This window comes from Chondrus crispus, genomic scaffold (assembly GCF_000350225.1).
Source record: "Chondrus crispus Stackhouse genomic scaffold, scaffold_69, whole genome shotgun sequence".
Taxonomy (NCBI): Eukaryota; Rhodophyta; class Florideophyceae; order Gigartinales; family Gigartinaceae; genus Chondrus; species Chondrus crispus.
In genome coordinates this window covers 70579-95136 of record NW_005178644.1, presented here as the reverse complement: position 1 = coordinate 95136, position 24558 = coordinate 70579, and the positions used below count along the sequence as shown (strand labels likewise).

The following is a 24558-nucleotide window of genomic DNA, read 5'->3' as shown; positions in this document are numbered from 1 at the left end:
TGGCGCGTACTCTTCTTTTGAAAACAATAAAGGATATAGTTCTGTAGCCGTCGGCCTGAGCATCGTTCTACATCACTGCGAGCGAGCAGTTAGCATTCATAATGCCAAGAGGACCGCCACTTAGCGACATCGAGAAGGGCCAGATCCTGGCCTTGCACTATCAACTAACGTCCTTACGGGATATATCTAAGGAGTTGGGAAGATCCGTAGGAGCCATACAGCGCTTTTTAAAGAATCCGAGTCGTACCTCTCGTGCTCGTGCGCATGTAACTGGTGAAAAGCTCACCGTTCGCCAAGAGAAAGCCATGATCCGAAAGGCATCCACAGGAAACTTTTCAGCTCAAGATCTAAAGGACCTCGGACTACCTGTAGGAGCGCGCAGAATTCAACAAAATTTAAGCGCAACTCCACACCTGAAGTATACAAAAATGACAACCGCACCCATGATGACTGCTCTACACCGCGAAAATAGAGTGAAATGGGTACGTCGCATTATTGGCAAAGGAGATCATTTTTGGAACAAGGTAATTTTTAGTGACGAAAAGAAGTTCAACCTCGACGGCCCTGACGTAAACGCATGCTATTGGCATGATCTACGGAAAGATGAAAGGTTTTTTTCAAAAAGACAAAATGGAGGAGCATCAGTCATGGTTTGGGGAGGTATTTCCCCGTACGGGGTGTCCCCGATGGTCTTTTTAAATGGAAATCAAGACTCTCGCAAGTACTGTGCAACACTCGACCAAGCTTTACTTCCCTTCGCAGCGGAGATGTATGGCGAAATGGCAATTGGGTTTACCAGCAAGATAGGCCTCTATCCATAGGTCTACATATACGCGCTCATGGCTAGCTCAGAAGGGTGTAAGGACTATAGATTGGCCGGCAAAGTCGCCTGATCTCAATATAAAAGAGAACATTTGGGGCATCATGGCGCGCCGCGTTTATCTTCGTCAAAGGCAGTTCGATACTGTAGACCAACTTATAGGGCTTCCCCATACTGGTTTGTCTGAAAAAAACTTCCTTTGAAAACACTTGCTGCATGTCTATTGGTGCCCTGCAATGTTAATATTAACATCAGAGATGCCTTCTAATGGGTATTCTCGCCCTCATAATTTTGCTTAGGTTTCAAGGCCCGCTAGGGCAATCGTAAATTTTGTGTTGAAACCCCGCTCCGTTGTTGTACACAGCCTCTGCACAACTTTCAGTTGCCCGTGCGAACGAGGACACTTCGGTCTCTACACCTTTCACTGCCGTCAATATTCGTGTCCATACGACTCTCCCGCGTTTGTATTTTGACCACTCTCTCGCGTTTGGACATTAGCACTTCTCAAAACCCAATTCTCTTCCTTTCCCCCAAGTTTTGCTACCCAACTACACGCATCCTTGTTCATCGTACAGGCCTTCCCTCTTCTTCTAATAGCTTCCATCTCATCTTTGTCTCTTCTCCCTACATTCTGCAACTTCTCCCACATTCTACAACTCCATTTCACGCGCTTTTGGTCACCTAATACGCTACTTTTCTTCGTCTCAGGGCTTCAAGCTCTATTTGTCCCTTTTCGTCAATATTTGAGGTCGCGACGAATATCTGGCACCGCGGGTCGAATGTTAAAGCAGATCATCTACAAGAAAAATCAACAGCGCATCGTGATATCAGGAGCTTTTGGTTTACCCACTACCAGAAACTTGGGGCGCCGTTTTCGTTTTCGCAGGACACAAAAAGTGTCAGGGTCCCGCTACATCCTTGAAAAATATTTTGAAGCACTTTCCAAGATGAGCAATAATGCTTCGCGCGCCTCAGCGCCCGAACAAACACCGACAAAACTGTTGCGAAAAAATATTTGGATGATGGACATTGGTTCGGTGTCCAAAGAAAAGCAACTGCCTGTCGAGGGTACGGATCCTTTGTTGGAACAAGACGAGCAAGGAGAAAGCGCCGGCACTGCAACTAAAATTGCGCACAATATAGCTGGTGGTGAAACATCGAGTCAAACGGATGACGGGTTTTTACTTTTGTTTAATTTCTTCCACAACATGAAAGGTGAAAGCCTTAAGAAGATTTGTGCGGAATGTGGTATTCGCAGGTCAGGGGCGAAAGGAGATGTCGTTCAAGGCTAACAGCCCACGTAAACCAGAATTGCAGTAGCAGCACCAAAGAAGCCTACGCTTCTTTTCTGAAAAACTCTGCGCACTGTTCTGAATTTATCCATTTCGATAGGGGAAATGCCAAGAAATGGAACAATAATGCGAGTTTGGCATTGGATCAGCTTGAAACTCAAGCTGCAATCCGAGCGTCTCGGCATCCTTCGAGAACAGGCACGAACGGAAAAAGGGATGGAGATGGATCTGTGCGCGTTTTGACTCTAAACGAGGCTGCACGACTATTTTTATTGCTTCGTGAGCCAACGGGGAGGGAGGCTCTTCGTCGAACAAGAAGAGGCCTTACAGCTTCTGAGCTGGACGCTGGAATGACGCGATTCTCTTCCTGGACGGAAGTCATTGCGAGGAGGTTTAATGACAGTGATTTCAACCCGATTCAGGCCTTTGAAGGTCACGGATATCTGGAGGAGATAGATCCGTCGCTACCCCCATCCCGAATGCACAACGGCGGATCTTTGCGAACAGAATTCCAGAAGCTGCGTCCCAAGTACACTGCAGCACATCAAAACTGGTCTAAATCAGGTTAGTTGGAGACCAATATTTTATTGAGTTTGTCTACAACGAGAAAGGACTTATCAATACAACATCGAAGAAGTTGCTTATAATCCATGAGGTCCTTTGCTGTGGAACCAGTGCCATGGACGACGACCTTTTTGATATGATATCCAAGACTTTTGACGACGACATGGCGGCATCAGAGGGTGGACTGGAGGAGGTGGACAGGGTCATGTCACTGACGGGAAGTCTGGCATCGCCAGCACTTCCCAGCACGGTTGGTTCAAAAAGAAAGCGAGCTGACAACCAAGAGGTCCTTATGAGAGAGCAGCTCGCCTTGCAGAAGCAGGGGGTGGAGCAGCAGACATTGCTGGCGACGGGACTGACGGGTCTCGCGAAAACAATACAGTCGTCGATTGTTGGACAAATGCACCCCCAGTCTACGCTTAACGTTCGAGAGAACGAGGATGCACTTGCCCTCTTTGATCAGATGCGGAAAGCCAGACAGAACGTTCGGGATGCACGGGAATGCGGTGACCGTGATATGGAGCGTAGGGCACTACGCATACTCCACAAAGTAGAAACCGATTTGGACAGGCTTGACCACGACGAAGGCGAAACGGAATGAGCAGATCCCGTCTCGGCTCAAATTTGCAAACGCTACAAGGGCTAGAGAAGTACTATTGCAAACAGCTGCGTAACTGAGTAAAATGGTTCTTGACTGTGCCTTCAGCACGAAAAGTTGCGAATGCAAGCTTCATGGGCTCTTGGCCACCCCTTTCATACAAAAACCGTGATCCTCATCCGCCCCTCCGATTTAGGCCGCCATTCTTTACGCGGGCCCTTCCTCTTCCACTACCAGGATAACCCCAGCTACTGTGAGGTCGGTTCTGGTTAGTTCTCTGGTCGCAGGTTGGTGTGAGGTCGATTGTGTTCCCTGTGGAGAACTCGCAATTCCCTCAAGCGCTCCTTTGCCAAGTGGGCGATTATGGATTCAACGTTGGCGTCACGAATATCCGAGAAGAGGCTACGCAGAGACACAGGTTTCCTGCGTTCAGCAACCAGCCACGTCTCGGAAGATGATACCTGCCAGACCCCAATGTATCTAATGACTTGAGGGATTTTGACAGTTTCGGATATGGCCTTTACGGCACGATGCAAGGCGTTTGTAGAATTCTGACCAATTGACAACATGCGGATTGAAGCAGTGGGAGCCCCAATTCTCGCAATGAATTCCTCCGCAACCGATGCAGAGATGAGGGTGCCGAACTCATTGTCATCAGCGATTAGCCCACCAGGAATAAAGACTTGCATCAGGTTGGGAGCCAGTTGCGGGCTTGGTGGTAAAACGCGTCCTTTTTCATGGCCGTGCGATTCCATGCGGATAAGAGGGTGAGAGCATGGAGAGCAACCAGTCCTTCGGCGAGCACAGAGCTACATGTGCAGCAAGAGATGGAGGGCAGCTGCTCGGTGGCGAACCTCAAAGAAAAATGATGCGGGTTACAGCTGTACTTCTTCGCAGCTTCAAAAATATCCGAAAAAGTGCGCACAGTGGACCGGGCAGCTGCAAGAATTTTTCGATTGTGCTCTTTCTCCGCCCTTGCCTTGGTATATCTGTGCCCCGAGCTGGGTTCTTGGAGCATTGTAATCACGAACCCACATGCGATGATGAAAGAAAAGAATAGTTATACGCTTTCCACGACGCAAATGCAAATTCATGTTAGGAATCTTCAAGATTTGTTAAGAGTGCTCTTCCCCTTTTTCCGTTCTGTCTTTCTCTTCACCTTGAGTACCAGAGCTCACATCTCGTTGGTGCTGGCCTTCTTCTTGGGCTCGTTCCTTGGTCACTAAATGTGCGTTCCATGGATCGACATCCGCAATGCGTTCTTTGACTATGTCGACATATTATATCCAGCTTTTCCATTTCTGAGCTCCCTCTTCGAATCGTCGCGTGCTTTCGAACAAGAACGTCGACACACTTTACCACTCCGCACAGGTAGGCCAATTCCTTCTCCTTGAAGTGCTACCTTGATATTTCTCTTACTGCCTCAATACAGGCACCAATCGTCTCATCCAAACGAATTCGCACTTCAGCGATTGCCTCGTCGTCTACAGCACATCGATTGCTGGTGTCAAGGTGTAGTGCAAGTAGCGCATCGAGCAAAGATCGCATGTACGAATCCATTAGCAAAAGAGCCCCCCGCGGGAGATGCTTTGCATGAGGCCCAACAGCGACGAGAATCTTCTGAATTGGTTCTACCTCCCGCACATACCTCAACCTCCGAAGTCCATGCCGTTCGCAATCACGAGCGGAGCGAAATGGGGCCTCCTGCTGTTCGTGGATTTCAAGAAGCATGTGGAGCCATGACACGGAAATGGTAGTCGATGGCATTGGACGGGGCACGAGCGGTATTTCGATTCCCCCTCTGCCGGCAAGCCGCTCACATCCTCCAACCACTACGGCTCCATTCTCCCTCCCCACCATCGGTCGTTTGTAAAGCGTCACAACCCCCGAACCTGAAACAGAAGCGTGGACTTTGGCAAAATCAGAGAAAAGAGAATCCATAGGGTAAAAGTCTTCATAAAGTTTGTATATATCAAAGAGGCAAGTTCAGCTTCTGACCGATTGAAGATCGACCGATCGTCTCTGCTTCTCTTTTCCTCTCCATCTGCAATATCCATGAAAACGTATCACGATGATACGGGCGTGCCCTGTTCTCACCTTGCAAACTTTCATCGTCAACTAGTCGACCGTGATAGAAATAGCGCCTAGAAAACGACGACATGTCTGGATGCATTCTGTACTGCGTGTCTAGCATATGTGCATTCTGGCCCCCCTTACATACTCGTTCTCGTTGTGATTGACCATATGCAAGCCCAGCGGCGCCTGACGATAAAACAGTGGCAGGAAGCTGTTGAGGGTCTCCGGCAAGTACGCATCGTTTAGCACCCAAGGCCATTGGAATTAGACACGAAGGTTCAGTTGCTTGTGCGCCTTCATCTATGACAACAGTATCGAACAGAGCTCCTTCAGCGCTCGTAACATCACTGACGGCTTTCTTGGTCTTAATGCTTCATGCAGCACCCGACAGCGTTGAAAATACAAATTGCGCATCTTCAACATATGTTCGTGCAATCTGTCCTAACTTTTCCTCCCATTTGAGACCTTTCGCTCCATCTGCTTCGCGAAGAGACGGATCTCCTTCTTGCACCTTTCAGTGTGGACGAGAAGAATTTGCCATGATCTAGAACGCGTACAACAACCCGCATGAGAGGCTTCCATCTCCCAGCTAGAAAGCAAGAACTTTCACGCCGAAGTATGCACCGCTACGCTTTGGCGCAGTCTAAGCAGGGGAAGTAAAGTGCCTTTACGCCTCTAAACCGGAGGCCTCCTTATGCCCTTATCTCTAACAACCCGTAGTAAGCTCTCGCGTTTTTTTGATCTGCTTGTCGCGGACCGATGTAAATCGCTGTCTTCACTTTTTGTGCAAGCACATTCGCTTCCTCTCCGTGCCAATACAAACGGTGCCACCGGACTGTGTCCCGGTACACAGTTCTAAATTCGTCGCGTCGCAGCCATCCTTGCAGAGAGTCGCCATACGAGCGATTATCGATGCAAAAATTATGCAAAAGCATACATACCCGAACACATTTGACCGACTTTCGGACGTTGAACTGCAGAGGCGTCTGCAGAATGAGCCACTTTGCATGTAGAATCCCAAAGGCTTGCTCAACATGATTACGGAGCTGTGAAAGTACGTAGTTAAACGCGCTCTCTTCTTCCCCACACTCGGCTTTCGGATAGTTGGTGATCAAAAATTCCGCGCACTTGTATGCCTCATCCCCGACGATCCAGAACTCGGATATCAAGTTCTGGTTTGCCTCAATGTAGTGCCAGAGTTTTGACGCCTGGTATGCAACGGAGTCATGCGTTGATTCAGGGAACAGGCATGAGAAAAACATAAATCTGTACCTTGAATCCACCAGAGCTTGAACATTCACAGCGTAGAACCCCTTGCGGCAAAAAAATTCAGCATCAGGAATCTCTTTTGGCTTTCGTATCTTAATTGCGATTCCATCGATGGCGCCAATGCAACCGTTAAGGGGATTTGGTCTCCGTCTAGAGAGTTTGTACTGCATAGCATAGTGATGCAGCTCACTTCTCGATGATGGAAATTTGGGAAAGGACAACACTCTCGAAAACATTTCCAGGCCTTCGTCCAATATCAGGTCTACGGTGCTTCTTTTTACACGGAAAAAGCCAACCAGGTCCCATGGTTTCCCACCTGCTAGTAAACGAAGACAAATTGCGAGCCTTATCTCTACAGAGATCGTTATGCGGCGCGAACGAATGCCTGCTGAGATGTCCTTCTGCCAAAAGGGCCTCACTTTTTCTGTAAGTTTCTCAAAGGCAGTCTTGGACATTCGAAACGCGGCCATAAAGTCCCGATCGCTGAAAAAATTCATGACGGAGTCAAAGGTTATTCTGGAACGAATAGGATGGATCGGGACCTTATGTACCCTTTTTCCACGCTTACGGATGAGCAAAGGGGGAACGAAATTGATAGATGCAATTGCAAAACAGAAAGCAATAATAGAGAAAGCGTAAAGTTGTATTATCGATTTTTCCATGCACTTTTCGCCATCGCGATACATGGACAGTAGATGTGGGCACGTGTGTGTGATTTCGAGTACCCTAAGGGTCCAGTTAACGACGCCTTGAACGGTGGAACAGAGTACGACGAATTTGAGGAGGGAGTGACGTCTGTGCGGTACGGAACGGTGGCATGAGCGGGAGAGCCGCAAACAGTTGGTTGAGCCATGAAGTGCAGTGGCTCACCCGACTGACTTCTGTCGTCACTGAGGCTACTTGTAAGCCAAGCAGCGGTTTGGGGTACGTAGCCTTTTTCAGATAAGAGGAAGCAACTGCTACGGGGGTACAGTCCGTTTTCATAGAAAAGAAGGAGTGGTAAACAAGCAATGTATCGTCTCTCTACGCCCACAAGGTCTGAAAGAGTTCTACGTTGTGCTCTTGAAAGGGCTTCGGACGATCTCAAGTCACGTGCAGTTGCCAGTGAATCTTCCAATTCATTGAAGAGTTTAATATGATCGGCCAATAAAAACGAGTATGATGGCAGTACCAATTTTTCCTGCTCACAATTGGTGCAGTATAGAGAGGCCCTTAAGGAGGTCATTGACGAGGTATGGGCGACAATTAGTGGAGAACTCCTACAGAGCCTTTATCGTAGCATACCTCGCCGTATGCTTGCAGTGCTGGATGGACAAGGGCGTGCGACAAAGTACTAAAATAAAGACTTTTTTGGTACTGTACTCTATGGCGTTTCGCGTATTTATTTGCGTTTCGCAAAGGTTTTTAAAGATTGCGGTCCATGCTTTTATTGTAGAGCAAATCCGAGCCCGGAATCGGTCCCGCCGTGTGTTTTGCGATATCATACAGTGTGCTTTTTTATGTTTTCGGCCTGTGTTGCTGGAAAACCCTTTCGACGATGGGTGTATTTATTTGCGTTTCGCACACTGTAGATCTTCATTGGTTCGTCACAGAAGTGCTTCGGGCTTACACGTGTTTCTTACACGTATGAAGCCGTGTGAAGAATATTTGAGCCATGCCCAATTACTGTACACACGGTCTGCCAAGTTTTTCATATTAAGGCTCGTTTCAGCACAGCAACGCTTGTTGCAATCTCCTGTTTCGCCGGCGGTCTGGTTGTCGTAAAGAAAGTTGTCGTTTTGACACCCGGACAAAGCAGTTTTCAGTTTCCCGGCTGCATACCCTCACTATTCCACTTTCCTTTTCTCCCTTCCCGTTTTTCAAGGATGACGGAATGTCAAATTATTGATGCTCAAGGTCGTTTCGTGGGCGCGCTGACGAACGACGTTAGTGACGCATCCATCTCCTCTTATCTTGTCGTTTCCGTTGTGGGTTGTCAGTCCGGTGGAAAATCAACACTGCTCAATACCGCGTTTGGAACTTCTTTTCCTGTCCTGGATGCTCCGAAGTCTGGTCGCCGCCGGACAACTCTTGGCGTATGGGGGGCGGTCGCAGAATGTACACCGCCAGTAGTTGTTCTAGATGTGGAAGGAACGGATTCAAGGGAACGTGGCGAAGGTGCTGTTGCGTTCCAGGCTCGTACTGCAATGCTTGCATTAGCTCTTTCTGACGTCGTCCTCGTCAACATGTGGGCTCACGACGTCGGACGACATTCAGCAGCAAATTATGACCTTTTCGAAACAGTATTTGCCCACGCCGCCAGTTTACGAAGAAGAGACTCCCCCGTGCGACTTGTTGTTGTCGTAAGGGATTGCGAGCCTGATGCACCTGTTCACGACATTTCCCGCGTCCTCACTGGAGATCTCAGAAACATCTGGGCTAGTTTGAAGAAGCCCGACAAGCTGTTTAATCAGCTTTTCAGCCTTCGCGTTCTCGCTATGCCTCACAAGAAATATGCGCCAGAAAGGTTTTCCTCAGAGGTCAAGGAAATGGGAAAGAGCATTATTAGTAGCGGGGAGCAACAATTTCGGCAGCCTGTGCCACTCACTGGGTTTGATACGTTCTCAAGGGAGGTGTGGTTTTCTATTTGCCACAAGACTGGAGGTGACGGGCCAGATGCGGCGTTCACTTTGGACTTGCCCAGGCATGTGGCACTGACGGCTCACTACAAATGCGGAGAAGTCCTTACTGGCGTATTTAATGGACCCGTCGGTGTTCGTCTTGAAGAGCTTTTGGCAGAAATTGAATTGAATTGGAACAAACCAATTCCAGATTTTGGGAGCAGGATAGATGACATTGCGCGTGATGCTTTTTTGCAATACGATACCGAGACACGAGCATACCAAGGAGCGAAGCTGGCAGGAGACGCTTTGAGACAAAGACGGCGGGAACTGGGTGCAAAGTTGGTCGGAATTCTGATGGAGCGCCGAGAGAGATATTTGTGGGTTTGCCGGGAGTTTTGCCGAAAGAATTTTGAGGACGAGTTCAGGCCGATGCTTGGCGGCACAAATGGCTTTGAGAGAAATGCAAAGCGATTAGGCAATTCTTTTGTGAAGAGATATCGGCACTTGCTTGTAGGCTCGCGCCTTCCATCATCTTTAGACGAATTCATCCTCGCGAACGAAGCGGAAAGGAAGAAAGAGGAAATTGCTTCGGACGGTGACACTACGGGAGAAGAGTCGGCTGGTATCCAAATTCTTGATACCGAACAGGCTTTTCAGGAACTTTCTGACAACAGCGACGACGAAGGAGATGACGACGAATACTCCGTTGAAGCATTCAAGAAGGATCTCTTCCGCATGGTAGAGGAAAGGCGAAGGCTCGGGGAGATCATGTTACCAGGGGGTAGTAATTTAGTTGCGGCTGGCCCCAAGCCCGAACCATGGTGGAAGGGACTCCTGATTAGAGGTGCCATCCTACTTATCAATTATTTGCAAGCTACACAGGGACAGCGGGCAGCGCTGAAGCTTCAACGCAAACACGAAAAAGAGTTTCCACCTGGTCCAACTTTTTAAAGCTCATGTCTGAAGGATCGGTGCGGATTTTTATTTGCTGACATATTCACGTGATGTGCATGGCGTTTGCTCTTATCGTGCCAGAATTTACACTGCAATCTAGCTGCTTGTGAAGAAACACCCTTTGATGGTAATGATGGGTAGAAAAGGACGAACTTTGCGCTCATCAACTTGATCGTTCTGGCCTGGCAGACCTTGTGTCTCCCTTGCTTCGGAAGAAACATCTCTCTCACGAAAAAGATATCTTACTCCAACAACTGCTCTGCTGAGATGTTTGTATTGGTTTGCTGCCCGTATACCCTGCACATAAATTAGTTAGTTCAATGAAGAGGTTCCTGTCGTCAGCAGCATTGGCCAAAATGTCACGATGACTCTGTAAACCGGAACCTCTTTGAGGGTCGCCTATTCGGCTTCAGCCCCTCTCCTACAAACCCAGGTACCTGATTTACGTCCTTCGCATGACGGGCGCTCGATTCTTTCGGCGACGATGATTGCTCTTCCTCCGATTGCGTCCCTTTCAATAACTCTAAACTCTGGTAACCTACGCTTTTTACATTCTGCAATGAGGTGGATACGTGGTTCTTCTTTTGAATCGCGCCACTCTTCTGTTCTTTTTCGTGTAGCTTTGCTCCCAGACCAAGTCGTGAAGGACGTGGTTTCGGTCTCCAGCTGTCCGATAAATCCTTCGAACCTTTTCCCTTCTTCTCAGTGTTCCCTCTCCACCCCATTGATCGCAACATTGCTGCTCCAAACCCATCCACAGGAGTACCCTGATATGTTTGAAGGGATACCTCTCTAGAGCATCTTTCGACATCATAACGGAAAAGGGCTTCATCTTTTGTTTCAACGGAATCAGAGACCTGCAGCTCACGCTCCGCATCCTTGCGTCGTTCCACAAGGCGTGCTATCTGCGATACTTTCACCTTTGGGCTGTCGGCCTTTTCTTCCATGACTTTGATTCTGCCCTTTTCTCCGTTAGTCTTGATGCCTTGGGCTGGGATTTGTTTCTGCTGGTCATGAGGACTATCGCCTACATGGGACACTGATTTTCCACGAGGCTTTTCGTCCCCAGAATCCTCATCACCGCTGAAACCATGCACAGCCTGTGGCTGTGCAACGCAGCGACTACCAAGCCCTCCCGCATGTGGCCTTCGTCTCCCACGTTTCAGGCCAATTGCAAAACTGCTCATGATGGGGGGGGGGGGAGGGTGACGGGGGGTTCATGCGCCAAGCCTGAAGTTGCAGTGCGGGGGATATGAGGAGTGGTGCAAGGCATGGCGGTGCCTTGGTTAATTTGGGCCAAAACCAACTTCAATAAATCAATTGGAAAACAGTGTCCCAAAATTCTATTGGCATTGGAAACGGTTCCAAAAACCATACACACGGCAGAACAGGTGAATACCTTTCGCGTGTTACTTAGATGTATCCCCCTCCTCGGAAAGTTCGACCAAAGATGGCGCTGCTTTGACGATGATGCATCTCGTAGGCTTCTTTTGAACAGATGTCAACATGGTTAAAGCCGCCCAAAGGCGACGATAGTGCCTAGTCGGGACGCTTAAGATGACTTCTCCAGGTAGCCCAGTCATAGAGATGAGCTCATAGCTTATGGCAGATGCACCCACCACTCCATAAAGAGATAGCAGCGCCGATTCTACGGCGGAGGGTAAGGCTCTCGACATATCGAAGCGGCATCCTGGCATCTCCACTTTTTCTGCTAAACTCTCAAATCGCAGCTTGAGGTACATCGTGATTGGGACAGTGGAAGTCACCATTGGGTGTGCAATGCCTCCCTACGCCTTTCAGGTGCACCTCTATTCTTCTCTGATATTAGCGCTAAAAAGCGTTCATGAAATATTGCAGCGAAGCAGCCTTGCAGCAAGTGCGAGCTGGAAAAAATGTTGAAATAGGTAACTTTGCTGTTTCTCTGTTGCCGTTTTGACGGCGTGGCTACTCTTCGAAGGGTAGTCAAAGAGTATTCGACGGTGGGATCCTTGTACCCTTGGTACTGTAACATAAACCCTGCCGAGAGACATGGGCTGCACTATTGAGTGGCTTCACTACAGTTCTTGCTGGGGTTACAGTACGACCTGTTTCAGGCCCATACGCATGTATCTGATTGTGGGCCGTTCGACAAAAACTTTTTGGACTGTACACAAGATCGAGCAATGCAGCTGGGCTTTCTTCAGGTAAATATACACGTGTGGTAGAATATGGTCCAATCTTTGTGACCCGTGTACGCGTGTGGTTTTGTACAAATAAAAATAGAATGCGGGTCCCCTCGAAACAAGTATGCATCCACTCTTCTCGAAAGACGCAAACGTCTTGTCCACCTCAAGTGTTTGCCTGGGCATTCGTCTTGCGACAACTATCTCTCTCCCGTGTGTGACTTGTTCAACCCAAAACTATCCAAAGCAGGGGAGCGAAGAAAAGGATTGAATGCGAACAAGCCCATCCGTAACTGGACGTCGCTGTGTCAAAGGGCACACGTGCTCATCGAGGGTTCACACGAGAAGCAAGGACAACGCATGAACGCAATATTCTTCGATGTGATTCACCAAACTTGCCAAACCTTGCAGCACTTTTGTTTTCCTTAACGGCACATCACCGATTTAACCCAGGACAGCTTCTTGTCGCAGTGTTGAAGTCGAAGTCCTCAGACGCTCAGCGCCCTTTTTTACTGAAGTCACCGTTCGTTCTGGTATGGCACCTTCCGCAACAGATCACCAGAAGTCTGAAAAGTCTGCAGATAAGCTTTCGAATGGCTGCTTGAAGGATGAGACGTCTGAAGCGTCATCCAGTCGAAAACACATCCTTGATCTGCCATATGATGTCCTCAGTCGAATTTTCTCGGGCTTTGACCCAGCTCCGGAGCTTTGCATGCTGATGGAAGTGTGCACGAAATTCACGCAAGTGGCGAAGAATCCCGTATTGTGGACAAGAGTTACAGCAGTGGACCCCATCACACGCCGCGCAAAGGAGCATGGGCTAGAGTCTGCCGCCAGGAGCATCGTCTATGGATCTGATAAGGCTTTATGTCCACCTTGTCCAACGAACACAACATCATCCACTGTTCAGAGAAAGCGTCGAGGAGCTGGACTTGCTGTTGATGTCATTACCTCTCGTGGGGGTACCAAGTTGACATCGCTGGATTTGAGCGACTGTTATCCGAACTTCCCACGATACGAGCATCAACTAACGGATGACGACTTGCAAGTAATCGCGGATCGCTGCTCCGAGTCACTTCAAGTGCTGCGCTTGAGCTCCTCCTCGTTTCTGACTGATTCTGCATTAGCTGATCTTGCACAGTCATGCCAACAGCTGCGCACTCTTCATTTAGTTGGTTTTCCAAACATTACAGGCACGGCACTTGGAAATATCACCGATGCATGCCCGACATTGGAAGATATATCTGTACGCCGCTGTTCGACTTTCAATGGCCGGACTATGCGGAAGAGGCTTATTCCTGTGCGGACCACATTAAGGCGAATAGACATCTCTGAAACTAATTCAACTTCTCTCAACATGAATGCCTTCATGACCAAATGTCCCGCGATCGAGGAGATAGATGCGAGCAAGTGCAAGCACCTCCAGATTCGCTTAAGATCTGATTCTTTACAAGAGACACCGGTTTCACCAAAAATCACGTCGCTCAACTTTGACAACATCCATGGAATAGACACAGAGCTCATAATGCTAATCTGGCAAATGTGCCAAAAACTGGAACACTTTTCTTGTAATGAGAGTAATATGGGGGGTGACTCAGACATGGAGGAGCTTTTCAGTTTAAACACTTGGCCGCCACTCAAGACTTTGAAAATGGCAGGACTAAAAGTGACAGATGAAATGTTTCAACGCATATTTAAGATGTTAGGGGAAACTCTTGTCGAGTGCGATCTGTCCGAAAACTGGGATTTGACTTGTAAGCTGCAACTTCTCGGAGATGAGACCTTCGCAGAGCTTAAGACGTTACGCGTCCGGTACACACAAACAACTCCGGACACGGTCAAAACGCTGATTTCGATTGCACCGAAGCTGAAGAACCTTGACCTCTCCGGATGCGTACGGATTGACCGACAAATGCGGAAAAATCCGCTTGCGTCAGAGCAAGTCACGTAGTTGCAGTCTGCTAAAACTGCAATAACATTTGCTCTACAAATCAATTGAAGGGTAATCATTCAAGAATATGTACACAGTTATCTATTGGCGAACCGCTCCGAGAAGTATCTCCGACAGTTTAGTGCCCTAAAAGCGACCAGGACCCGTTTCCCTACCACGAACCAAACCGTAAAACATATCGTGACAACCTTTTCATCGCCCTCTCTCGGGCTGCCCAATTCGATAGTACAATATCCTAGCTAACTGCACCGAGAGCGCGGGTTCCATCCACGCTCTTAGTTCCTAGGATAAGCATTCCGCATGCGGTCGTCCATCATCAACGTGTCAAGTGGTGGAACAAAGCAGCCTTACTGCGAGAATATTAATTCTTTCGTCCTTCCCGGACTGTGATGGCCCTTCCTCCAAGCTCCTTACCGTCCAGCTTGCTCACGGCCATCTGTACGGCCTCCTCGCTTTTGACGTCTGCAAATGCGAAGCCTTTAGAACGCCCTGTAGGGTCACGAATAATGGCCACTCGCGTAAACTCCACTACTTGTCCGACGACTCTTTCCAAATCCTCCTGTTCAGTATTGAATGGTAAATTGCCAATGAACAAGGAATGTGGGGAAAAGTTGCGCGAGTTACTTCTCCTTGCACCCTGACCCTCCCGAGGCCCATCACGACGATAGCCACCCCTCCTGTCTCCACCATCGTTACTCCTAGCGCGAAAGCGTTCCATCCTTAGCTGCTGCTGTTTCTCCATCAGCTCGTCTTTCTGGTCAACAGGATACTCCTTGAACTGATCTCCCTGCCTGAGAGTCATGAGCCTGTCAGCCCTCTGAAACCATTGATTGCCACAGACGGAGCAAGCGACCTTTTTCCCTCGAGGCCCTGGGAAATCCGGATCCAGCTTGTACGCGGCCTGGCACGACCCACACTTTGTGAAGTACGTAGCCGTCGGATCGGGAATGAAAGCAGGACGGGGGGCACCGCGATAATCGCCTGAAGGTCTAGGCCTTTCGCCCCGGTATATGTACGGTGTGGGTGCAGCTCGCTGCGGAGGTGCATTGGGTTGCGGACGTTGCGGCGGGGGCCGAGGGACGGGAATGCTGTCATTGGGAGGCGCCTCGTCGATCGCAGCCGAAACGTACACGCGGGCAGGTTGGCGTGATGGCGCCGGGCGCCGAGAGCATATTTGCGCGCCGCGAGTGCCCCGCCCGCTGAGAATTGGGGCACCGGGGGTGGGAAGGAAGGCCGTCATCACGGATGACATGAATCTGGTATGGCGCAGCTTGTGAGCGAGGGGAGGGGCGGGGAAGGGGTGAGTTGTGCGTGGTGGAGGCCGTGGGGAGGAAATGAGCGTGAATAGGTCGTGGTTAAGTCGGCGGCCAGTCAAGTGTCCGTGAACAGGTCGTGGTTAAGTCGGCGGCTAGTCAAGTGTCCATAGGAGTGTCGGAAGGGCGATCTCGATGTGATTGAGAGTTCTCCGCAAACTAAAGTGTGCTTATGAAAACTCATCTGGAAAACTCTCTACTAGGTTGTGATTTTGCCGCCCCGGACAAGCTTAATGCGTTAAATTTTCCAAGGTTGGACCATTTTGTGGTCATTTCCTCTCCTATCTTTCATACTGAAACATTATTATAATCATGTTAAAATTAAAATAATACGGCAACCCTGTCCCCGTTCCGCCTTCTCATCATACATACACGTGTACAGTAGGCAGGTGGAGCATACAGTATCCTCCTGCCCTCCACCGGTGAACTAAAATGATGTCAACAACGTGAACATCAACATTACAGTACGTAAATTTTTTTGCTGCATACTGTACTGTACCAAGGGTATCGCAAAACACATGGTTTCTTGTCTTGCAAGGGACAATACAGTAACTTTAAGTCAACTCAGCGTTCCTCGTTCTCCTTCAGTTACATCTCGAAGAGCAGCGTGCAGAGAATGAAATGCCCTGCACCCCTACTTTTCCCGTAAGACCTACGTTGATATAACATCCAGTTCGGACGTCCCCATAGAGGAAAACTCTGCTTTTGCTCATCCTAAACCGTTTCCCTAATAAAATTCACCTCCTACGCCTCAAATTACTCTTCAGGCTTCCGCTTTCAAGCAAATATGTATCTCGTTTCTGCTATGTCTACATACAGGTTCTACCAGAGCTAGTGGATTTCGCACTGACATGTGGGGCGAGTTCATTTTTGTCATAGGACATAATTTCTACGGACTCCAAGGCTAAGATAACCATGGGGCTGGCTAAATCCTTGTGACGAAGTAAGTCTCGTGCCTCCGGTCGTCCCGCGGCGGCGGGGCGGCCGACGGCGCGCTTTTATTCGGTCCTGGGGCTGCTACCTACCTCAAATGGTGTGGCCTAGTCTGTGGCTGGCTTGTGGGTCATCACCTGCTACAGGACCATCAGGGCGGTTGGGGTGCCATGCCCGTGAACCGCGCGTCGACGATCTTCATTTTGTGGGTCATCACAGTCCCCCTGACGCGCGGTTTGCGGGCCTATGACGGTGGGGGTGAGGTCAAACTGTACTTGGTGGCATGGGGGTTGGACGCGGAGGTTGGCATGGTGTTCGTTGAATGGCATTGGCTTCAGCGGTTTGGTCATGATGTCGGCGTACATGCGCCGGCTTGGTACGTGCTTGAGGGTGATTGCTTGGTAGTGGGTGAGGTCTTGGAGCAAGTGATATCGTATATCTATGCATTTGCGTCGTTTTGTGGGCGCTGTGTTTCGTGCTATGGTGATGGCTGCTGCGTTGTCCATGCACACCGTGTGTGGGTTGGTGTTGGCGGTACCCGAGTTCCGTTAGCAGGTTGCGGATCCATACCGTTATTTGGGCCGTCTCGGCTGCAGAGATGTATTCAGCCTCGCATGTGGACTGTGCTACGAGAGGCTGTTGTTGGGACAGCCAGTGCGCGGTTCCGCCGTACACTTGGGCGACTGCTCCTGAGATGGATTTGCGGGATGCTGTGTCGTTGGCGAAATCGGCGTCCGCATAGCTTATGAGGGCCGGTGCTATTGGGTTGCGTGGTAGTAGGATGCCATGTGTTGATGTTCCTAACAGATACCGGACTGTGCGCTTGAGGAAGTTCCAATGGCGTTGCGTGGGGCAGTGTGTTGCGCGTGCCAGTGCCGCTGTGGCATAGCTAATGTCTGGGCGGGTGCAGTCTGCTATGTATCGGATTTCGCCTAGTGCCTTCTTGTAGTGTTCGCTGATGGTGTTGTCCGGTGTTTCTGCAGGTCTGGGTGGGTCTATTGTTGTTCCATCGGCGTATGGGGTCGGGTGTGGTGCGGCGTCCTGCATGTTGATGTATTGCACGACATGTTGGATGTGTTGTCGCTGGCATAGGTGTATGCCTTCCGGGGTGTAGGATACGTTCCAGTTGAGGTATGACGTGGGTTTCCCGAGTCGTTTGACTTTGTACTTGGACTGTAGTACTTGGTGGAAGTCGTTGTTCAGGGCTTGTGTGCTGGCGTCTGCCAGAAAGTCGTCCATACTGACGGCTATGAGGATGACGTCGTTTTGCGTACGTTTGTAAAAGAGCGAGGGGTCGGATTTGGCTTGCTTGTAGCCGTGTTGTTTGAGGTGCGCGTGGAGTTTTGTTGTGTATGTGTGTGCGGCAGGTGGTGTTCCATAGACGTTTCCTTTCAGTTGCCCGGCTGCGGCCTCATGTTTGTATGAGCCGTCGAAACGCTTGGGTTGCCAGATATATACTGGGGTGTCGTGTTCGTATGCTTCGTGCAAATACGCTCCTGTGATATCGAAGTGTTCCAGGTGCATGGAGTGCTCGGCTGCGAGTGCGAAAACGATTCGTACTGTGGTCTTTTCCGCCATGAATGTGGCGACTTTGTGTGGGTCATAATGGATGTCTGGGAGCATGAGGTCGCCCCGGACGGAGCATCTAGCTTTGCGTTTGACGTTGGTGGGATCGGTTTCTATCGCTTTGTATCGGTACGTCATGGTCATCGGTATGATCTCATTTCGTGGCGGGAGTTGCGCGCTCACGTTCCAATCTATTGCTTGTGTGAGATCGAGTTGGTCCAGTTCGGCATTGTGTGCGGTGCCCCATTCGCGCGCGTCCGGGTATTTGTTTGCTTGTTGGCGAGTCCGGGGGGGAGTCGTGGTTGGGGTAATGGTTAGCGGGATGCTGCGCCGCTGTTGCTGTGCTGCGAATGCGGCGTTAGTGGTGCGCGTGGGGTCGGAGTGCTTGGTGTATGGGTGAAAGTTGTTGGTACGTACAGTTTGGTAGCTGCCCGTATTGAGGTTGAATACCTTGACGTGTGCGACGTCCATGCCGTACATGTCACGAGCGGTGTGGGCGCGCGTTTGCAGCTTATGCTTTGGCGTTTTGAGTATGGGGACAGAGCCAAGTTGGCCCAATATGAAGATTTTGTCGATGGCTGGAGGTGCACCATGCCAGAGTGTGTGTGGTATGTTTTGTACCACATGGTGGTAACTCATGTTGTATTTGAATACAGCGTCACGTACTGCGTCCTCCCAGTACGCTTGGGGAAGTTGGCTGTGGGTGAGGGCTGCACGGGCAGCGTTCATGATGGTGCGGTTGATTCTTTCTGCTAAGGAGTTTTCTTGGGGGGTGTAGGGTGTGGATGGTTTGAATCGGATGCCACGTTGTGCCAGGAACTGTTGCATATATTTGGATGTGTACTCACGCGCGTTGTCGGTAGTTACAGTGTGCGGGTATCGTCCGGTTGAGCTTGCGATTGATTCTATGGCTGTTGTGAGGTTGGCTGGTACTTGTGCTCGGTTGTTGAGGAATTCTACGACCAGGTATCCTGTGGCGGTGTCGAGCACCGTCATGAAGTATTTGTTCTTTTGCATTGACGGTGGGGAGAACGGTCCGCAGACGTCGGAGGAGAGGCTTTGTCCGACTGTTGTAGTGTGTACAGCGCGCTGGTGTGGGGCTGCTGCGGTTTTGCCGTCAATACAGCCCTCGCACGAGAGCTTGGGAGGGTTGTGTTGGAGTGCTTTGGGTAGGATGGGAAGCATGCCGTGCTTGGCCATTGTTGCTATGGATCGGGGACGAAGGTGTCCAAGCTTGAGGTGCCACTCGTGCATGGTTGTTGTGCGTTGGGTCTTGGCGGTGTTGTTGGTTCATGCGCTTGTTGTCGGATTTGTTGCGGTGTGCGTGGAGGGAGGTGCAGTTTGGTTGGTTTTGATGGTGGCGTGGTTTTGGGCGGTGTGGGGCGTCGGGGAGAAGGTGGTGGGAGTTGTTTGGTACGCGCTGGGGTTGGTGGAGGTGGGGGTTTATTGCACGTCTTGGTTGTTTTCTTGTAAGGTGTGCCTCGGGCTGCTAGCACACGTCCTATGGCCCGTTGGGGAGGAAGGTGCGGTGAGCGAGTGTTGAGGCGGTAGAAACCTTGATGAAATTTGGCTGTGAGGATCGCCGGGGCAGTGGCGTTGGGTCGTGCAGCGTTGCGTGGTCTTTGGTGAAGGTGATGTGGCCGTGGCGCGTTAGGTCGTGGACGGAGAGGAGGTTCTGGCGGAGTTTTGGAGCGCACACTGTGTTGGTGGTGACGTGCTTAGGTGTCGTTGAGATCGTCGTCTTTCCGTGGTAGGTGATCGGGCAGGGTTAGCCCGTAGCGGTGAGGGTTAGTTTGCCTGTTGTGGGTTTGAGGTTGGGTTGGGGTTTGGTGACGTGAGTTGGGTGCGCTGCGGAATCGAGGAGAAAATGTGTCTTACCGGAGGGGCTGGTGCCTGCCGTGTGTGTGGCTAGGGCATGTTCTAGCTGTGCTATGCGTTGGTGGAGGTCTTCTGTGTTGGGTGTGGTGGGGGTGGTGGTGTGGCCCCCTTGTTGCTGCATGTCGGTATCGTAGAGGTAGTTGGCTCCATACGGCTGTCTGCGTCTGCCTTGCAGTGTGTAGCACTGCTCAGTGTCGTGTGTGATGCTGCCATGATGGCTGCACCACTTGCCGGCCAAACCTTTGGGGCGAGGGTGGTTGCGGGGTGTCTATGGCTGGCGGGGGGCACGGCGTTGCTGTTGTTGGTATTGGTAGGGTGGGAGAGGCGTGTACTGTTTCTGCGGGGGCCGTTGGTACTGTTGTCGTTGCGTGTATTGGGGCAGCTGAGGTTGTTGGACTGGGGCAGGTTTGGGGAATGCGGGTTGCGGTGTACTGGTTTCTTGCTGCTTGTTCTGCATCAGCATGACCTGTCGTACATGGTTCGTGAATTTGCGGATGGAGGCGGGTGGGCTGCCGGCGAGCACGACAGCAACGAGTCCAAGGTCGGGGTGGTTGCTGATCCCTTGTATCATGTAGTTGACCGTGGTCCGTTCTTGGTCTATGTTGGGGTAATTGGCGTTGATCATCTTTTGACGGATTGAGATGTGGGTGTTGATAAACGTAGAAAAGTCAGTACCAGGAAGTAGTTTGTTACATCGTGCCTCGGCGTCGAGGACTTCGTGGTTTTCGATGTTGGCGTCGTGGATGTGCTCGCGGAGAAGTGTGCATATGTGGTGAGGAGATTCGCGGAGGATGGTTGGGGGTAAGAGGGCTACGATGGTGGAGGGCAGGCTGGGTATGATGAGCTTGCGGAGCTGATCGGCCTGTTTGTTGCGCGTTTGGGTGGTTGCTGGGTCGTTTGTGGGTGTGGGTTCGGATTCGAGGAGGTATGCTGCGTCGATCGTTCTCGCGTGCAGCAGAAGGGCGTCATACCAGTAGGTGTAGTTTGTGGTGGTGAGGTTAGGGAGCAGATTTTGTGGATTCATTGTGATGTGTTTTGTGATATGTTTGTTTTGAGTTGTGTCTTGGGGTTCGTGTTGATCGTTTTCGTGGAGTTTTGCTTGTTGTAGAAGGTATGTTGTGTATTCGTTGATGTCTTGATTGAGGGCGCGGCGTTCAGCGCGGCGTTGTCGTTGCGAAGAGAGATTGTGGGATGTGGTGGAGTGTTGAGGTGGACTGGAGGGTGGCAGTGGTTGCATAGGGGCCCATAACCTGTGACGAAGTAAGGGCCTCCTTTAAGACAGCATGGACAGCCATGTTTGGATGTATATGTTTGCGATTTTCAAAATATTACATGTCCAATAATTTGGTGTATTGTGTCAGCGCGCCGTGATCCGTAAATTGGCTCAAGGGGTGCATCATACCGGGCTATCGATAGGGAAGCGAACGGTCTTTCTGAGCAGTGATGCAAGGAAGTGGCCGCAAAAAAGACGCAAATCTCATTATCTTACAGTGCCTGGTTCGATATAGTGCCTTTTTCGGCCCACTGACAGAGGGAGGCACTATATCGCGATCCCGTGTACTGGCATTCAGGGACGTCAATAAAATGATTAAATTGAATTTTAATGTATGCTAAATTGGATCAAGATTGAATTCAATCGCACTTATGCGGTAGGCGACAGCCAATGGTGTGCTCTCGTATGGCACGTTGGTAGCGACAGATTCCATTATATTAACTTTGTGTGCGCCATCATACTGTTAAGAAAAGTATTAAATGGACCAATCAGGTGCACGCTGACGTCCATACATGTCCAAACATGCCCGTCCATGCTGTCTTAAAGGAGGCCCTAAGTCTCGTGCCTCCGGTTGTCCCGCGGCGGCGGGGCGGCCGACGGCGCGTTTTTATTTGGTCCTGGGGCTTCTACCTACCTCAAATGGTGTGGCCTAGTCTGTGGCTGGCTTGTGGGTCATCACAATCCTAATAGCTCTGCATGAATAGGACCAAAGCTTCAAGAAAATAATGTGGTAGGCGCAGTGCGCAATATAGATTGTGATAGAAGACACGTACCGTACAGCACTGCCCTTCATTCAAGCACGATGTCATACACGCACCCGCACCCACTGCATGGTCCACCGTGAGCGTAGGAAATCCCCCTTCGCGACCCCGAAAGAGCGACTGGGAAAGTGCGTGTGCTTTTTTTTTATCAAGGCCACGGTCTTTTGTTGCAATTTCGACAAAAACCTGCAGTTATCCACAGGGCTCTCGCTCTCGTTGCTCACATGCAGCATTTGAACTGTCCTGATACATTTGTAAATCCAAGTCTCTGGCCGTTTACAGATTTCCGAAGCGCATCTCTACTGCTTCCCCCCTTTGGTGGACGCCTGTTCTTTAAAAGAGAACGGGGTACGTCTGAGTGCACGCTCTACCCATCGACACCCAGACAAGTCAAGAGACTTGAGTCTTGGCGCCAGATTGATCAAAGATTCTAAGTTTTCGCTTGTAATTCTTGTACCTCGCAAGCTGAGACACTCTAGAACAGAAAAGTTACCATCTCTTACTACTAGTGCACCACTCAAAGACTTGTTCCTGGACAGGTCACATTGGATGAGGCTCTTTCCGAGTTTTTCATAGATCATTTGCCACATTGGATCCGTGATATCTTGACCTGCCAACCCCAAATACTTCAGTGGCGGCAATTCTACGTCAAGAATTTCCTCGATGCGATATATTTTGGAACGTAACATATTGAGCGATAGGAAGCGAAGGTTTTTGCTCGTCATGCAAGTCAGCTTAAGCCACGTTTGGGCAACAAAATCGGTTCTATCCAAATTAAGATAGGCAAGGTTTGGGAACGATGATGACGGGTCCGATCTCCTGTACTCTTCCTGCAACATGTGACAGTCGCCTGCATTTATCACTTCTAGGGCTGGGTATCCTTTCATAAATTTTGCCATCTGCAAGTTTAGAACTCCTGTAACGGATATGTCGAGGCGTTTCAGCTTCTTCTGAACAGGTCTTAGCTTGTCATGCAATTTCCTCCCGCGAATCTGCCAGCAGCGGCTTACTGATATGTCTTCTAATGTGGGACAAACGAGAACGATTTCGCCCAGTTTTCTGTCGGTCATGTACTCACATCTAGTCATGTGAAGGGCAACTAAATTGGGACATGACTTTGCAAACGAAAGCAGCCCGGAAGCAGTGATGAAATAGGATGGACTTATGCGCAGGCTCTGCAGCGACCCGGCAGACCTCTCGGCAATGAGATCGAGATCACCATCCGTCATAAGGACGTCACTGTTCGGGTGGTCTGGATAGCACCCCCCCAGGTCAAGTGACACGAGGCAAGAACGCGCCCTCGATGTTATAAAATCAACGACAAAGCTGACGCTCTTCCGGTTCTGACGTGATTTACGGGATGCTGATGTAGTTTGAGCGTGCTTGTTAGTGTTGTCTGAATCATAGTCAATGACTTTGCATGCGCTCTCGTACTCTACTTCATATATCTTTCTTGTGCATGAATCAATAGCTTGGACAGACTTCCACAGCTGTGGGATGAGACACAATTGGGAAAACTTTTTACAAACTTCCATCAGACAACAAAGATCTGGCACTGGTCGGCAGTTGCCGAAAATATGCAAGAGGATATCATCGGGTAAGTCCGAAAATCCTGGTGAATTCGCACGTGAAGCAGGAAATACAACGCGCGTGTCATCAATTGATGAATAGACCGCTGCCCGACCGACAGGCTTAGAAGCTTCGATCTGTTGAGATGGCGTTTTCGTGCAATTGACATCTTGATTTCCATCTCTTCCAAGGTATTGACTTGCTAACTCCCGCCTCGCTACTTTGAGAGGTTGAGAACCTGTATCTTCTTCCACCCAAGAGAGGCTTTTCTGGCGTTTCTGTGGCATCATTCGGCTCTCCCGAACAAGTACGAATTAAAGGCCTACAGACGAAGCCCTTCAGCTCCCAACAGCTTCACTCCCAAAGTCTGCAGTGAATGGTTTTTGGGCACGTTGCGAGTTGCCTCTCATGGAAAGCTTGGAATGTTTCACCCAAAGCTGAGATGGAGCTATGGCTGCGTGCCGGAGCGGGGTTGCTGTTTTTGAGTTAGCACCCACCAATTGCAGTACACCAAACAACGCAATTATTGTGGGAGACAAAATAGACGTGTGTGATTCCATGAGCTCCGATGCCCTCCGATCCCTGAGGGAGCGGGTGGCCGTCGGTGACTTTATTGGGTCGCGAGTGCGGTATGCCCTATTGGCTATGTATTATTACTGGGGCGTGCCGTATTGTGGTCCGGATGTAACTACACTGTACTGATGCGGGGTCGGCTTGCGCGCACCATCTGAGCGTCGTTTTTTGGTTTTCTGGATGTAACCACACTCCCCTGACGCGAGTGGTGGTGCGCGAGATTGGTGGCGTGGGGGGGTGGGGGGTGTTGGTGCTCGGTGCGTATATCTGTATGTGCTTTTTGTGCTTCTTGTACAGTGTGGCCTTCAGCGTTTTTGTAAATATATCTGCGTACTGGTCCGTCGTCGGGATTTTGCGTATGGCGAGTTCTCCCTTTTGTGCTGTGTTGTGGAGGTAGTGATAA

The 24558-nt window shown here is 50.0% G+C and overlaps 7 protein-coding genes; 3 read left to right on the top strand and 4 right to left on the bottom strand.

Annotated features, from left to right (window-relative positions):
* The first annotated feature begins 101 nt into the window (after window positions 1-101).
* On the top strand, window positions 102-821 carry CHC_T00007281001 (hypothetical protein). Its single transcript, XM_005710874.1, has one exon. The coding sequence runs from the start codon at window positions 102-104 to the stop codon at window positions 819-821; it is 720 nt and encodes a 239-aa protein (XP_005710931.1).
* A 7663-nt stretch (window positions 822-8484) lies between these two features.
* CHC_T00007280001 (hypothetical protein) lies at window positions 8485-10501 on the top strand. XM_005710873.1 is given in 2 exon segments: window positions 8485-10173; window positions 10174-10501. 1 exon segment carries the CDS (start codon window positions 8485-8487, stop codon window positions 10171-10173), a length of 1689 nt encoding a protein of 562 aa, XP_005710930.1. The 3' UTR covers window positions 10174-10501.
* Window positions 10502-10535: 34 nt separating this feature from the next.
* CHC_T00007279001 (hypothetical protein) lies at window positions 10536-11363 on the bottom strand. Its single transcript, XM_005710872.1, has one exon. It carries the CDS (start codon window positions 11361-11363, stop codon window positions 10536-10538), a length of 828 nt encoding a protein of 275 aa, XP_005710929.1.
* A 575-nt stretch (window positions 11364-11938) lies between these two features.
* Window positions 11939-12187, bottom strand: CHC_T00007278001 (hypothetical protein). The gene has a single exon (XM_005710871.1). The coding sequence runs from the start codon at window positions 12185-12187 to the stop codon at window positions 11939-11941; it is 249 nt and encodes an 82-aa protein (XP_005710928.1).
* A 686-nt stretch (window positions 12188-12873) lies between these two features.
* On the top strand, window positions 12874-14289 carry CHC_T00009124001 (F-box and leucine rich repeat containing protein). The gene has a single exon (XM_005710870.1). It carries the CDS (start codon window positions 12874-12876, stop codon window positions 14287-14289), a length of 1416 nt encoding a protein of 471 aa, XP_005710927.1.
* An 82-nt stretch (window positions 14290-14371) lies between these two features.
* Window positions 14372-15529, bottom strand: CHC_T00007277001 (hypothetical protein). XM_005710869.1 is given in 2 exon segments: window positions 14372-14650; window positions 14651-15529. 1 exon segment carries the CDS (start codon window positions 15527-15529, stop codon window positions 14651-14653), a length of 879 nt encoding a protein of 292 aa, XP_005710926.1. The 3' UTR covers window positions 14372-14650.
* Window positions 15530-21561: 6032 nt separating this feature from the next.
* Window positions 21562-23242, bottom strand: CHC_T00008983001 (Leucine rich repeat containing protein). XM_005710868.1 is given in 2 exon segments: window positions 21562-22312; window positions 22313-23242. 1 exon segment carries the CDS (start codon window positions 23240-23242, stop codon window positions 22313-22315), a length of 930 nt encoding a protein of 309 aa, XP_005710925.1. The 3' UTR covers window positions 21562-22312.
* Between the last annotated feature and the right edge of the window lie 1316 nt (window positions 23243-24558).